The 16,537-nt window shown below is 37.8% G+C and overlaps 1 protein-coding gene across 12 annotated transcripts; it reads left to right on the top strand.

Moving 5' to 3' along the window:
• The first annotated feature begins 604 nt into the window (after positions 1 to 604).
• Positions 605 to 15,595, top strand: LOC137055856 (uncharacterized). 12 transcript variants are annotated; one of them, XM_067429766.1, is made up of 22 exons: positions 605 to 642; positions 3,633 to 3,767; positions 4,061 to 4,098; positions 7,015 to 7,210; positions 7,278 to 7,403; positions 7,478 to 7,531; positions 7,646 to 7,702; positions 8,630 to 8,668; positions 8,773 to 8,811; positions 9,050 to 9,088; positions 9,188 to 9,226; positions 9,326 to 9,364; positions 9,464 to 9,502; positions 9,594 to 9,632; positions 9,729 to 9,791; positions 9,888 to 9,926; positions 10,396 to 10,437; positions 10,526 to 10,591; positions 11,183 to 11,349; positions 14,453 to 14,517; positions 14,950 to 15,050; positions 15,272 to 15,595. In XM_067429766.1, the coding sequence occupies exons 4-22, from the start codon at positions 7,018 to 7,020 to the stop codon at positions 15,379 to 15,381; spliced, it is 1,356 nt and encodes a 451-aa protein (XP_067285867.1). In that variant the 5' UTR covers positions 605 to 642; positions 3,633 to 3,767; positions 4,061 to 4,098; positions 7,015 to 7,017; the 3' UTR covers positions 15,382 to 15,595. The 12 variants fall into 12 exon arrangements, with proteins under 12 accessions (XP_067285867.1, XP_067285866.1, XP_067285870.1 ...); XM_067429765.1 differs by lacking the exon at positions 9,050 to 9,088 and adding an exon at positions 8,910 to 8,948; XM_067429769.1 differs by lacking the exon at positions 8,773 to 8,811.
• Positions 15,596 to 16,537: the final 942 nt, after the last annotated feature.

Raw genomic sequence — 16,537 nt, 5'->3', positions numbered from 1 at the left:
TCTTCCAAATCGAGCAACCTCCACTCATCAGAGTTATTTCATTACCGCTTCAGCAGCCTATGATACCCTCTACAGAGATGTTGAGAGATTGTGGCAGCTAGATTCTCTACCTTACCGCAGTGAAAAACTGTTAACTTGTTCGAAACAGGACCAAGATTCTATCAAGATCTTAGACAGCAAGACCTGTAGGGTGTTAATTGATGGAATTCAACGCTATGCCACTCCCTTGTTAAGAACTGACGATTCCCCATAACTGCGTGTTCCTCAAGAAGCTGTGCTTGCCAATCTCCGCAGTACTGAAAGGAGACTTCAAGATCAACCAGAGAAGGCAGCTGCCTATCAAGGTGAGATGAATAGACTAATTCATGCAGGTTATGTCAAGGAGATCACGGCTAAAGAAGCTAATGAATCTGAAGAATCCTGGTATCTGCCACATCACCTCGTCTACCACAATGGAAAGGCACGTCTGGTGTTCAATTGTTCATTTGTATACAAGGGTACTTCTCTCAATGAGCAACTCCTGCCAGGACCAAACCTGGGACCATCCCTCCTTGGAGTCCTACTGCGATTTCGACTGCACCGTGTTGCGATCAGTGGAGACATTCCCACTGAGCATGCGACGTCTGTGGACATACAAAACAGGTTGATATCCCGTCCGTCCGTCCAGGCCATGATCTAAACGTCCATTGACAGCCAGAACTAGTCGAATAATGACACTAAGAAATTCTGTCCAATCCGGCCACAATCTAAACGTCCACTGACCGCCAGAATACGTCAAGAACAGACGTTCGTACTGGCTATAATCTGGACGTCCATTGACATCCATAATTAGTCGATAAATGACGTGAAAAAAGATGTCCAATCTGGCCACAATCTAAACGTCCACTGACAACCATAACTAGTCGACAACAGACGTTCCTACTGGCTATAATCTGGACGTCCATTCACATCCATAAATAGTCGATGAATGACGTGAATAAAGCTGTCCAATCTGGCCACAATCTAAACGTCCACTGACAGCCATAACTAGTCGAGAACAGACGTTTATACTGGCTATAATCTGGACGTCCATTGACTTCCATAATTAGTCGATGAATGACGTGAATAAAGATGTCCAATCTGGCCACAATCTAAACGTCCACTGACAGCCATAACTAGTCGAGAACAGACGTTCATACTGGCTATAATCTGGACGTCCATTCACATCCATAAATAGTCGATGAATGACGTGAATAAAGCTGTCCAATCTGGCCACAATCTAAACGTCCACTGACAGCCATAACTAGTCGAGAACAGACGTTTATAGTGGCTATAATCTGGACGTCCATTGACATCCATAATTAGTCGATGAATGACGTGAATAAAGATGTCCAATCGGGTCACAATCTAAACGTCCACTGACAGCCATAACTAGTCGACAACAGACGTTTATAGTGGCTATAATCTGGACGTCCATTGACATCCATAATTAGTCGATGAATGACGTGAATAAAGATGTCCAATCGGGTCACAATCTAAACGTCCACTGACAGCCATAACTAGTTCAGAACAGACATAAATTACAGGCTGTATCTGTCCAGAATGTGGTCAGTTGCTAACATAAACTGGCTGGCAGACACCTTGCATATAACGACTTATAACTGTTACAACTCCTGGAGCGACGCTGCATGGAGTTGGTGCCAGCTAAGTGTGTCCATGTATGCATCTTGTATATATAAATGTTTTTTGTACCCCTGTTAGTATCACAGTTGTGTATTGCATTCAACATTCTCTCCATAATTAAATTACTTTTGGTCACATAGCTCTTTTAAACTTTCACTTAAGGCAGTCAGCTGGGGAAAGCAGTGGCAGGATGACTTACTGATTTTATGATCTCTGAGAGGTATAGAGGATGCAGGCAGGTTAGCACAAATAGACAGATGAAATAGTTCCTCAAACTCAAGGTCAGGAATAAAAAACAATATCAATGTCAATAAATAGATTTTGGCTATGTGAATCTGATGTGATTTTTGGGAACTAGGAATATGGGGGACAAAGGCAGACGGTCAGTCCAACGGACTACATTTATTCTAAAGTTTTAACCCCTTAACATCTGGTAACATTTTTGGGATTTCCGCCTGGATTTGTCCTACCCAAATTGAAAAGCTTCCCATACACACATACAGTGGTCTAAGTTCAAAATTGGGTGTAATTGTACAGTAAACCCTTTGAAGTTACATAAAACACTGGTTAAAGTTATAAACATGTAAGTATATGTTGCCTAAACTGTAATAATCCCACAAAAAATTTGTCTGTGTCATGTTATTGACTCAAATGGATCTGAAGGGATGACCCGCCGCTACCCGTGTCTGCAGGGTGCTAGAGTTACACACTTTCAAAAATGAATTTATAACCAACAAACATCAAAAAAGTGTCTCTTTTTGGGGATTATTACAGCTCAGAAAACATATACTTACATGTTTATGACTTTTAGCAGTGTTTTATGTAACTTAAAAGGGTTTTCTGAACTTAGACCACCGTGGGAAGATTTTTAATTTGGGTAGGCCAAATACAGACGGAAATGGCACCAGTGTAATTTAGTGTAAATACATTACTTTGTGTAAAACAAATGCCAAAGTAATGCATATCTTCAGAAAGTATAGAGGCACTAAGCTTTCAAATGGTACCACATATGACATCATAGCTTCTCCACAGACATTTAAAATTTGAAAGTATATGTATGACGATGTCATTCTGGACCCTATTCTAGAAAAAGTGATTCATTTATTGTCTTTTTTAAATTCGTCATTGTTTGAGGGTGATGAGTAACTATATCCACTCATATATTGGGCCTTAAGTTCTCTCTGAAGGCCTGGGGTTCCAAAAGAGCATCTGTTTCAAGCTGTCAGGAATAGACAAAGACATAGCACAAAATTCTGGGCCCTGTAGAAAAGCCCCTCCCCACAGCCACTGCTATTAATTGCAGGCCCAGTCCGATTTCTACCCCGACACCCCTGCACTGTAAAAAAGTTTTTATTTTATTTTTATTAAACATTTTAGTTAATACAATGAAGAAAATTGATTTAGTAAAAAGAAACTCAAAATATTATTGTATCTGAACCACATACATTTTTAAAAAATGTTGTAATAATTCATTAAAATAGCACAATGTGGCATGTTTCATAACAAATAAAAAACAATTACGCAATATGCTTACAAAATCTTTGAATAATATTTGAAAGGGTGATGTCGATTCTCCAATTTTTTAATTTATATAAATAATATAATAAATTTTAAAATATATAATAACATACACACACACATATATATATATATATATATATATATATATATATATATATATATATATATATATATATATATATATATATATATATATATATATATATATATATATATAATATAGTGAAGCAGATGTTTTTCAATCGGAGTGTTTGTGTGTGTGTGTTCCGGTTACAACAAAGATATTGTGATATCCCTCCCCTGTGAAAAAAAGTGATACCTTTATGGTGATAATTATAATTAATAATTAATAATCGGGACTGTGTCAAGTAGACATTGTTTTGAATACATTTTAAACCTTTTATAACATAGTATTGAGATTTTTTTTATTGATAAAACATGGTCGGAAGAATATTTCTCCAGTTCTGTGGCGGACGGATATGACTGCAGTCCGCAGGCCGCAGCAAGCTCCGCAGTCCGCACCTGGAAGGCTGTTTCACACTTTCCCGCCTCGTGTTGCACTTGCCATCACTATCAAGAAGTTTGTAAGTATTTTGTAATATTGGTACTAATAGCGAATGATTCTCGCAATGTTATCATAAAGTTTTTCGGTTGGTCCATCTAACGTTCGGTCATTCAAAAAAAATTTCCCTCGAAATGGACATGCTTGCTAACCAGGTAAAATGTTAACGTATGTGTCCACGCTAACATAGACAAAAAAAATGAGGAATGGGTTGGACGATCAGGCTATATTGTCATATGAAATTAAATGAAGTCACTAAAATGTTACCCATGTTAATTAATACCTCCCCTCCTTCTATCTTCTCTCTTTTATCAGAATCCCTCATCAGAGCAGCTAACAGTTAACCAAGAGAAGTGAGTATTCGTCCTCTCTCAATGTAATTTCAACACAATAAGTATATATATATATATATATATATATATATATATATATATATATATATATATATATATATATATATATATATATATATAATATATATATATATATATATATATATATATATATCATTTTCAGATTACATAATGTGCTTACATAATTGCAAAAGGGTTCTCCAATGTTTTCTCAGTTAGAATGTGCCTTTGGAACATTGGATGAATGGTTGCTGATAATGGGCAGTGTCGATATTCATAATCATATTCATCATTAATCTATCATGTGATTGCAATAGACATACAATGTATAAAAATTAAATAAATTTTGTGAATTCTAGGATTCGATTTTGAATCTGAAGAGCTTGACGTTATTTGAGTACGAATCGATTTTGTGTGTAATCGATTTTGACCCATAGTGTGTGTGTATATATATATATATATATATATATATATATATATATGTGTGTGTGTGTGTGTGTGTGAATTTATGTAAATGGTAGACACACATACGTGTAAATAGCTGCTATAACAAAACAACACAAAACCAACAATATCTGCCCTTTATCGGCAGATATTGCACATTGATGATCAACAATCTGCATATAAAAACAGGACAAAGCATCTCTAGTGTGTGTGTGTGTGTGCGCGCACAAAATATTTATTATATAAGGATAATAATATTACTGGATTTTGTTTTGACACTTGAAACTTTGTTAGATGGCTTATTTAAGAATGTGGAGAAAACGTAAAGCAGACATCAATGCACTTCTCCAGTCTGACGACGACACAGAGACAATTGATAACACATTGACGACGCATGACAGAGAGGAAACAACCAATGATGAGGGTGGTAGCAGTACTGATGACCACAGCACCATTGTGACCACTGATGGTTCAGACTTTGACACCGACATCGGAATGTGTGACTCAGATGTGGAGATTTTGAATCCCGAGCCAGAGGCCCAAGTTAGAAACCTAGGTGATGACTTGCGAGAGTGGAGTACAAAACACCAAATCACTAATAGGTCCCTAAATGAATTACTGCAGATTCTAAGGGATCATGGACATGTACTCCCCAAAGATTCACGCACATTACTAGCCACTCCTCAATTCATTGACAGCCATTCAAAATGCAATGGACAGTATATTTACTATGGCTTGGAGGGGGGCATTTCCCGTGTACTGTGTCAAAATGATGCTTTCAGACGACAACACAGTACGGTCAGTTTGGATGTCAACATTGATGGACTACCAATCTTTAAAAGTAGCAAAATCCAGTTCTGGCCAATACTGGTGAAATTTAGCAATTTCAATCCATTCATTGTGGCATTATACTGTGGGGAAAGCAAGCCTGAGCCCCTTGATGATTATCTCCATGACTTTTTGGAGGAGTTCAATAATCTCCAACAGAATGGCCTGGTGGTTCGTGACAAAAAGTATGCAGTAAATATTCATACCTTTGTTTGTGACGCACCGGCAAGAGCATATTTAAAATGCATTAAAGGTCATACTGCATATGACAGTTGTGAGAGGTGCCAAGTGAAAGGCCAGTATGTCGAAAGAAGAGTCGTCTTCAATCAGCTGACATCCACCTTGCGCACAGATGAAGCATTTAGTCAGTTAGAGTATTCTCGCCATCAAAATGGGTCCAGCCCTTTAATAGCTGCTGGAATTCCCTGTGTCAGGGCCTTTGTTTTAGATTATATGCACACAATTTGCTTGGGTGTTGTTAGGCGGTTGTTGGTGTATCTGACTAGAGGCCCAAAACTGTGCAGGCTCTCTGTGAGACAGAAGAGTGAAATCTCACAAAAACTGAAAATGCTACGAGGCCATATGCCCAGCGAGTTTGCACGACAGCCCCGTGGCCTTCAGGAGTTAGACAGGTGGAAAGCCACAGAGTTCCGTCAGTTTCTCCTTTACACGGGACCCATAGTACTCAAAAATACTGTCTCCTCACAGCTCTATGCACATTTTGTGACACTGAGCGTGGCAGTATCCATCATGCTGGACTCAGATGACAGGACAAGAGCTGCCTATTTGGATTTTTCTTCTGAACTGATGAGGCACTTTGTGTCTAGCTGCCCTGCACTGTATGGAAAAACATTTGCTGTGTACAATGTGCATGCCCTGTTACACATCCATGAAGATGTCTCGCATTTCAGGTGCTCTTTAAATGACATATGTTGCTTTCCATATGAGAATTATTTGCAGCAGATCAAAAGATTGGTCAGGACTGGCCAAAATCCATTAGCGCAGGTGTCCAAACGCCTGGTCGAAATTGAACATGCCCAGGGGACTTCCAGTGCACAGTCTGAGGTAAAGCCCCAAATGTACATTTCAACAAAAAGGAGAGACAGCTGCTTCCTTTTGGAAGATGAGAGGTTTGCTTTTGTTCAAGAGAGGAGGGGAGATGGGACGGTTGTTTGCGATGTGATAAAACAGAGACACACTGTCGACCTGTTTGACAAACCATGTCTGTCAAAGCTCTTGAACATTGCTTACATAGGGAATGGCCGTAGATTCCAAAGAAAAGAGCTCAAGGAAAAAGACCTTAGTCGAAAAGTAGCCTGTCTACCTTACAACAATGGCACCGTCATGATTCCTCTGCGGCATGGCATTGAACATTCATGTTGAAGACTGGCAAGTCAAAAAGTATGTTGGAAATATAATTTAGCACTTTGAGATTTTGTTTAATATAAAGTGCATTATAAATAAAATGTATTATTATTATTAAATATACTGTGTGTGTGTGTGTGTGTGTGTGTGTGTGTGTGTGTGTGTGTGTGTGTGTGTGTGTGTGTGTGTGTGTGTGTGTGCATGTGTGTGTGTGCATGTGTGTGTGTGTGCATGTGTGAATAAAACATAATTTTTTTATTATATTAATTTTTGTCGCAGGTTATGCTTTTTGTCAAAGCTGTTTGGACTGAAAATGGGAAGGAAATGGAGGGGACCATCCCTGATGTCTGGGTTAATGTAGATGATAAAACCCTTCGGTGGCCAAAAACGAGGGCAAAATATTGTTTTGAAAACCATGTGGCCCCTAAGGATGACTGGGAAACGTTCCCATTGATAAAAGTGAAATTTACAGCAGGTAACCTCTTATATTTTGAAACAGTAAAACAAAATGTGCTTTGATGACATAAATGCTGTCTTTACAGAAAGTCTCCATGAGTGCGAGGAATATAATGAAACCAGCCAAGCTGAACAATATGAAGAAGAAGATGAAGAGGTTGTAATCCAAAAGAGGATGAAAAAAGCTAAAGCATTTGCAGATTTTGTTGAAGGTATGTCCCTAACATTGCCTTAATAGTGAAATCATGCATCCTCGCGTTACAATTGTAATTTGTTTTATTCAAAGGATCTGACCTGTCTGATGCGACTGCTGAGGGAGAGGGTGTAGAGAGGAAAGGAGGTACAGAAATTTTTCTTGTGGCATTAATTAAATGTGTATTGAAACATTGCCTGTGCTCAGTACAAAATCAAGTACACTGTAAATAATTTTGTATACCCCTTATTTACTGATCAGATGCCAGTCCTAAAATTCCAGTCTTTCCCATCCCACCAATCAAAATGTCAAAGAATGGTGAGTTGTTGCTAAGATGACCATGCACATTTGAATCAGATTCAAATATTAAGGTAAGTATTTGTAATTGTATTACATTTTGTCTTTGTTGTCATTTGGTCGTGACAGATAAAATAGTGGTGAGTAGAGCTGTCAATCTTTCAATTTAATTACGTTCAAATTAAATTTTTCTTTTACTTTTCAAATATTTAATGCTCAAATGCAGCCTGAAATTCACTATTATGCATTGTCAACCTTGTAATGAAACATTATCTAACAAGTGTATTGAAGCACCTCTCTTGTAAAGGCGAATGGGGGTCGGTTAGCACAATTACAGCATGTTTGAAAGCACAGTCGAGACTATTTAATAAACTAACAATAGCGTTAGCCACGATGCTAATTTCTGCTGTGCCAAAAAAATTCAATGATCACTAAATAAACCTTTTGCAATTGTCTTTATAAAGATTTATTTTCTTCCAAGAAAAGAGTCATCAGTCAAAACATAACAATCCTTTGGTTTTTATACTACTGTGATCACACAATATTAGGAAAATATCAAATTGCAATTACTTGGGACTGTTATTGCGATTGTGATATGAATCATGATATTGGAGGGAATGATAATTTTTGTATCATTTTTCTCATTGTAAAATATATTTTTTTTTAAAAGATTGAAGTGTGAATTTTTTTTAAATGTGAGGATCTGTACCAAACTAAATATTTTTCCTTTAGTCTGTAAGATACGATTTAGGCTGGGATGTCTGCAGCACCACAATACTTTATTTTAGATTGGTATGACATATTTTGCGTTAAACAAATATTGTGCCCCTGCTGTAATTTGGATATTGCACTAGTTCATATTGCGATTTTGATAAAATTGTCATTAATTGCGCAGCCCTACCTACTACTGATCATAACTGACTGTAATTTCTGATTTGGTTTGTTTAGGTACACCCAGGTCTGTGGACCGGGACAGGTCAACTAGTCGTGAGTACAGCCCTTCATTCCTGAATATTGCAGGCAGGTCACTAGGACTATTGTTCATGACTGACTGATGTTTGTGACTGATGTTTCTGCCTTCCATTGCTTAGGTACATCCAAGTCTGTGGACCGCGACAGGTCAACTAGTCGTGAGTATAACTTTGTATTTTTAGATGATCAAATCAGCATGCAGATCAGTAGCACTATTGATCATGACTGACTGATGTGTCTGCTCTCCATTGCTTAGGTAAATCCAAGTCTGTGGACCACGACAGGTCAACTAGTCGTGAGTATAACATTTTTTATTTTTGGATGATAAAATCAGCATGCAGATCAAATTGCACAATTGTTCATGACTGACTGATGTTTCTGCTCTCTGTTGCTTAGATACACCCAGGTCTGTGGACCACGACAGGTCAACTAGTCGTGAGTATAACTTTTCATTTTTGGATGATAAAATCAGCATGCAGATCAAATTGCACAATTGTTCATGACTGACTGATGTTTCTGCTCTCTGTTGCTTAGATACACCCAGGTCTGTGGACCGCGACAGGTCAACTAGTCGTGAGTATAACTTTGTATTTTTGGATGATCAAATCAGTATGCAGATCAGTAGTACAATTGTTCATGACTGACTGATGTTTCTGCTCTCTGTTTGCTTAGATACACCCAGGTCTGTGGACCGCGACAGGTCAACTAGTCGTGAGTATAACTTTGTATTTTTGGATGATCAAATCAGCATGCAGATCAAATTGCACAATTGATCACGCTTGACTGATGTTTCTGCTCTCTGTTGCTTAGGTAAATCCAGGTCTGTGGACCAGAACAGGGCAACTAGTTGTGAGTACCGCCTTTCATTCCTGAATATTGCAGGCAGGTCACTAGAACTACTGATCATGACTTACTGATGTTTCTGCTCTCCTTTGCTTAGGTACATCCAAGTCTGTGGACCGCGACAGGTCAACTAGTCGTGAGTATAACTTTTCATTTTTGGATAATCAAATCAGCATGCAGATCAGTAGCACTATTGATCATGAAAAACTAATGTTAGTTTTTGGTTGCACAGGTTCGTCCAGGTCCAGGTCCAGGTCCAGGTCCAGGTCCATGGGCCGGGAAAGTTCAAGTAGTTGTAAGTATAGCCAGTCACAGTTGGCTTGTCTTATTGCATATCAAATCCACATAGGTCATTAGTACTATTAATAATGGCTAAATCTGGATTGCACAGGTTCATTTAGGTCTGTGAGCCGAGGCAGTTCAAGGAGTCGTGAGTATTGCCAGTTATATTTAGCTTCTCTTATTGAATGTCAAATTTGTCACGTTACACACACAAAGGAAAATGGCGTGAGGACTAAAGTGCAGAAATAAAAGATTTATTTACAAAAATAAACATAAAACAAAACCCACGAGGGGGCAAAATACATAATCAAATACATGAACTGAAGACATACCACACAGGGACCCGGGAGGCATAGACGAGACATGCACCGATCCAACCAAGACTGACAAACATAAGGAGCTTATAAAGGGAAGAAATCAAAAGGGAATCAGGGAACACAGGTGGGGCTAATAAACACTAATCAGATAACAAGGGGGAGGGATCAGACAATGACACGAGCACATGCTCAACATAAAACCCACATGTGCACACAAGACAGGACAGGCATGTGACAAAATTAGCATTAAGAATACTATTGCTATTGGACTGACTAATGTTGGTGGTTTGGGTTTATCAGGTGTACCCAGGTCCCAGGCTGGGGAGAGCAGGTCCATAGATGGTGAATGTCATTGGTTGTATCACTCAAGGCACATAGTACACATGTTCTAAATTTATTGATCGCTTCACACTTTTTTTTTCCTGCTTAGGTCTTTTACATTCAAGGTACCATTACAATACGGCTGTGCCAACCACATTCCCTCTGTCAGAAGCGAGTAAGTACAAAAATATTATATTGTTGTATTCATGTAAAACCCAGACTAATTACTTATGTTTTATAGCATTGCATTATCTAACTTTTTTTTTTTTGGTAAATCAGACTTCCGGTTTACATCTTGTTGCTTGGGAATTTATGACATTTAGTCTAGAACCATCCCTTAATCAATTTATTTTATTTTTTAATGAAAAACGGTTACGGTTTCCCTGTTGAATAAAGTGTTAAGTAACTAATTGAATAGTTATACATTTTTTTTGGATTGATAGAGCAAGTCAAGTCACCTTTATTTATATAGCGCTTTTTAAAATGTAGATTGTTACAAACCAGCTTTAGAGTGTTAAACAGGAAAACAATGTAACAGAATTTTAATCAGCTGGACAGTCACTGTGGAGAAAACAGTGACGTCATCAGCTCATTTTAATTGTCATATTTAATTGTCAATGCAGGCAGATCAGTATGAAATTTAAGTACCTCCAACTGAGATAGCCACAACACTCTTTTACTGAAAGGCTGAAATGGTTGTTGTTATTAGAGAACCATGATTATATTGAGTAATAATTTTTTTTCCGTAATTTCTCATTATTGCTAGAGTTCCAGAAAATCGTACTGACAAAGCTGGTTACTCTCACTGATGAAGTCAAAAAATTGCAGAGGAGCGTACCGCACTCTGGAATTGAAATAACAAAGATGGACACCTTGGAAGAGTTCCAGAGGGAGGAGGCTTCTCTTCTGGAAACGCACAAATTTGAAACCTTGGTAAGATGTTTTCGACCTCTAATACCAAATGGGGTTATGCGGAACGCTGAGTAGGGCTGGACGATATGGCCAAAATTCATATCACGATATTTTTTTTAATTTTGGTCGATACGATATAATTCCGATATCGATATGAACTATATAAAAGCTTTAGAAAAAACTACTAAGAACTGCCACATAGGATGTCTGTACCTACAAACTTCTGAAAAATGTATTGGCCAAGTCTATGAATAGTCCTCCTATAAAATATAATATTTTAGAAATAAAACCAGTACAAATAAATTAATGTTCACCTTTTATTTGTATTTAGCCTTTATATGAAAAAGAAATGTGAAATCAACATCAAATAAACATAAGACTCTCACTTTATTAATATTAATATCTTTAAGTTTAAACTATAACATAGGCTGATTATATTATTCTTAATATAGATTAAACAAAAGTGATTCAGCCAGGATTCAGCCTGACTCAGAATATTCTAGCGGATGGATCTTCTTCAGATGGTGGATCTGCTTCACAGCGTAGGCTACAGTGCTCCTATGCCGCAGACGCAGTTTATTGAGCATTTTCTTTTAAGTTTTAAATTTCAGTGAAGAACAATTCATAGCGCTCTATTTTTCATTTATGCAAAATTATAGCATATATTTAATGCTGCATTTATTTAATTAAAAATGCAGTAAACAACGTAATACAGTGAAATATTATTCTGATCTACATCATCTGTTCACTACGTGAATATATAGTAAAGTGTCCTTTATTTCTGTGATCAAAGCTGAATTTATCATCATTACTCCAGTCTTCAGTGTCACTCATCATTCTCATATTAGGATTTGATGCTCAACAAACATTTATGATTATTATCAGTGTTGAAAACAGTTTTGTTGCTCATGATGCTCCTTCACTGCTTTCATATATTGTCGCAATCGTCTGACTGTCGATCGTCACCTTTCAGCTCATAACGATTTGTATGTATATGTAACGTCCTTCAGCTGCAGCTCCAGCGCGACAGTAACGTTAGTTCTGCGAATCCGCTTTTGGACTTTCTGTGAGAGAGCGTCCTCCTCATATTTAGATACGAATAAAATGACAGGTCACGCATAGATTATTTTTGGTCTCTGAAATTAAATCTTGATGTATTCACGTTGGTTTCTATGTATACACTTGCCCGTGACCTCAAGAAGCGCGCAATCAACCGAGGTTAGAGAAAGCGGTCTTTAGCGTCCCTGTTAACTTGGCCGCCCTCGCTCCAGGTAACGCCGTTTGGAATCCCGCTCGGAGCGGGTCGACTAGGACCGGGGAGACCCAGTAAAAGTGCGGGGGACACGCCGAACCACTTCCACCCCACTGAATTAACGTTAGTCTTTCTTCTCTTATCAACTACCGTATTTTCCGGACTATAAGTCGCTCCGGAGTATAAGTCGCATCAGTCAAAAAATGCGTCATGACGCAGAAAAACAGATATATAAGTCGCACTGGACTATAAGTCGCATTAGGGCAGAGCTGGAGACGCGCGCATGCGAGCACGCGAGCATCCGCGTGCACTCGCTCGTGCCCGCTTCACTGCATAACCCGAGCAGAAGAAAGAAAGTTTGAAGTGAGTGAGAAACTTGTAAGGGACTGGCGAAAAGCAGAGGTTACTTTAATTGTGATGAAGAAGAAAAATAAATCTACTTGCGGACTGTAAGCAAGATGGCCAGAGCTGAAGGAACGAGTCCACAGAGGCTTGAACTCTCTGCCGGGAGAGGCTCTGCCGCGCGAGACGAACGCTGTGAGACTCGTTCTCGGCTGCATGTTTTACTACATGCTGTTTGTATTTTGCAGAATAAGATTTTCTTTATGGGGGCATTTTGTTTGTGTTCAGTCTTTCTAAGTTGTTGTCTATAAGTAAATATTAGGCTACAGGAGCAGCATAGAGCGCATTCTCGCGGCTATATGTTTATTCTTGTCAGTCAGTATGAATTAAATTTGATATATAAGTCGCACCTGACTATAAGTCGCAGGACCAGCCAAACTATGAAAAAAAGTGCGACTTATAGTCCGGAAAATACGGTATTTCTTTCTCCTTACTTGTGGAAGTTCGTTCAGTCACATTTGTGTTGCGGTCAGGGAAACTCTTTTTGTAGCTAAAACTTGCCGCGTTGGATCTATCAGCCTACTACTGCTGAGCACTGACTGCGTTTCTGTGGTGTACGTCATCGCGCAAGTAGCCAATCATGTTCTGCTCTTTCTGACGGCTGCGCCCTGCCTGAACGTCAGTCAGTGAGGAATGCTGTAATATATTTATCGAAATATCGGAAATGTGTTTAAAAATCATATCACCGTTATTGAAAAAAATTATATCGCGATATATATTGATATTGAATTATTGTCCAGCCCTAACGCTGAGTGTTCGAACCGGAAAACAGGTCGCTTTTCACTTCAGTACACATCTGCAGTGGTAGGTGATCTCTTGGGTAACTGTTAAGATTCGCTTATTACAATAAAATTTCTATTTCTGATCAAACTTTAGTGTATTTATTTTAATTAAAATGTTGGAATGTTAAAATATCAGGAACGGCAACATCCGAGCAAGAAGTTTTTGTTGTGTGCCGCGCTGTGAGTATTTTTATAACACTAAGAAGGCTCGACACAACATGAAACTTTGCTCCAATTATCACCAGGGACTCTACACATGAACTCCAGCATTGAGAGCATTTTTTGTGTACACAGTTCACTTATAGGTTTTTAACCAACTCCCTTTCGCAATTGGAATAATCATGTATTTTATTAATACTGTATTAATAGTGACAAACTAATATAACTGAATTTCCAACATTTTTCCCCCTTTTGATTTGTCATAAAGAGATAAGGTGATATTTTGGTCAAATTCTATTTGCATTTTTATATTTTACCTACTGATACAATTTGTTGGAAAATATTTGAACAAAGCTTTCAATTTTCTCAAGACTAGGCCAGATGGATGCATATAAATGTTAAAAATCACAGTTTTTCAGGGCAGCAAAAAACTGGACCACACTGGGTGAACTTAGTTTTTTTTTCTTTCCATACCATGTTTTCAGCTTTTTACCTTTAATATTTTTACATGTGTATTTTTTATTCATAGGTTTGTCAGCTAGCAAGAGTGGGGGGGAAAGATGTCAAGGACTGCACGCACAAAGTGATGGACAGGTATTTACACATTTACTCAACAGACATAGGTCTTTAGACATTTGACCAAAACAATTGATCCTGTTAGTTCTGCTCTGCTTTGGTTTTCTTGTGTACCCAATTTGTTTTCATTTGGTGGTTTTCATTTGTTTTTGGCGATTTGGATAAAAAATATCTTGGTGTTTTTGGGCTAAATGGTGATAAAAGATAATACTGTATATTGTATTTTTTTTAATGAAAATTGATAAATATGTTGATGTAAGTCAAAGCCACATGTGAGATGTCATACGCACTTATTTAAACCGATTGTCATTTAAAATGGAATGCAGATGTTTACCTCCCTGTGTTTCATTCCCTATGTTGAATAAAAAAGCCCTATCTCTTGTATTCTAACAACAATAACAGAAGGATGTTATAATAGCATTTTTTTTTTTTTTTCTTGGATTGGATTAGGCTCTTCACCAATCAACTGATGACCCTATTCAACATGAAGGGGAAGGGCAAAAAAGACAAAATCCCATTTGAAGACAAGAAATTGTTTTCAGCAATAAAAGGTTAGCTTAATTATATGGTCATTTAAAAAAAAAAATGTATGTGTGTGTGGAATGCTTAATATCAGCCCTGATGTAGTTTTTTTTATTCAATAACCATTTAATTTAGTTGATTTGCATACTCGATTTTCAAAAGTATACTATGTATCTGCTTCAAGCTAAACCACAACAGTGGCGTTTGTATTTATTTAACATGTTGTTTTTGTTTTTTGCTTTGTTTGTAGCTGCTGTCATGAAATGGGACACAGCTGCAACAGAGGCCCAAATAAAGTCTGCGGCAGCCGATCACCTGAAACATGCCCCCGGGAGAGTCGGGGGTGGAGGCTATAAATGAATCCTGTTGACTTTAAGAGCCACATTTTGTTAATTATGTTATGTTATACTGTTTTAACAGCATTTTATATATTCTTTAAAGGATAATTGTGTTAATGTATAACTTTACTGTTTTGGATTTTAAAATGTATAGTGTTAATTTATACGTTTACTGTTCGGGCTGTTAAGTTTTGGTCCAGCAGAAAAAAATAGTAATAAAAAATATACATTGAGAATTTAGTAGTTTATTTCTTGGAGTGGTCAGTTTAGTTGACATGAAAATGGTAAGCAGTTTATTGCCATTATAAGATATAACAATTCAGTATATACAGTTATTCAATAAAATATTAAATATTATCAATATTCTTTAAAATCTTATTTAGAGCTATGGTCTGCCATTGTTTTAAAAAAAATTACAGTTGCAACTATGCACAGTTGGGAGTTCAATGTCAGTATGGGTCTTTAAAAGTCGTTGACTTTTCTACTACAGAAATCGTGTCTAAAACAACTTTTAGTCTGGCTGCCTTTAGATGTCTAACGTCTTCAATTCACGTCTATACAATGTCCTAAAAAGACGCATAAAATGTAATTCTGGCTCCTGTGAGGACGTCTTCTGGAGGTCCAACAATAACGTTGGTAGCACGTCTAAACAATGTAATGAAAAGACGTCTAAAATGTAATTCTGGCTCTTGTGAGGACGTCTTCTGGAGGTCCAACAACAACGTCTGTAGCACGTCTTTAATTGACGTCTAAACAATGTCCTGAAAAGACGTATAAAAAACTTTCATTCTGGCTCCTGTGAGGACGTCTTCTGGAGGTCCAACAACAACGTCTGTATCACGTCTTTAATTGACGTCTGAACGATGTCCTGAAAAGACGTAAAAAAAAAACTTTCATTCTGGCTCCTGTGAGGACGTCCTCTGGAGGTCCAACAATAACGTCTGTAGCACGTCTTTAATTGACGTCTAAACAATGTCCTGAAAAGACGTTAAAAAAACGTTCATTCTGGCTCCTGTGAGGACGTCCTCTGGAGGTCCAACAATAACGTCTGTAGCATGTCTTTAATTGACGTCTAAACAATGTCCTGAAAAGACGTAAAAAAAACTTTCATTCTGGCTCCTGTGAGGACGTCTTCTGGAGGTCCAACAATTATGTCTTTTAGACGTGTTCTAGACGAC

This window comes from Pseudorasbora parva, chromosome 21 (genome assembly GCF_024679245.1).
Source record: "Pseudorasbora parva isolate DD20220531a chromosome 21, ASM2467924v1, whole genome shotgun sequence".
Classification (NCBI taxonomy): domain Eukaryota; kingdom Metazoa; phylum Chordata; class Actinopteri; order Cypriniformes; family Gobionidae; genus Pseudorasbora; species Pseudorasbora parva.
The sequence above is the reverse complement of the archived record's forward strand: the minus strand, read 5'-3'. Positions and strand labels throughout refer to the sequence as shown.

Excerpts from the sequence above, each read along its gene's own strand:
- LOC137055856 (XM_067429764.1), top strand. The coding sequence starts at position 4,837 with ATGGCTTATTTAAGAATGTGGAGAAAACGTAAAGCAGACATCAATGCA.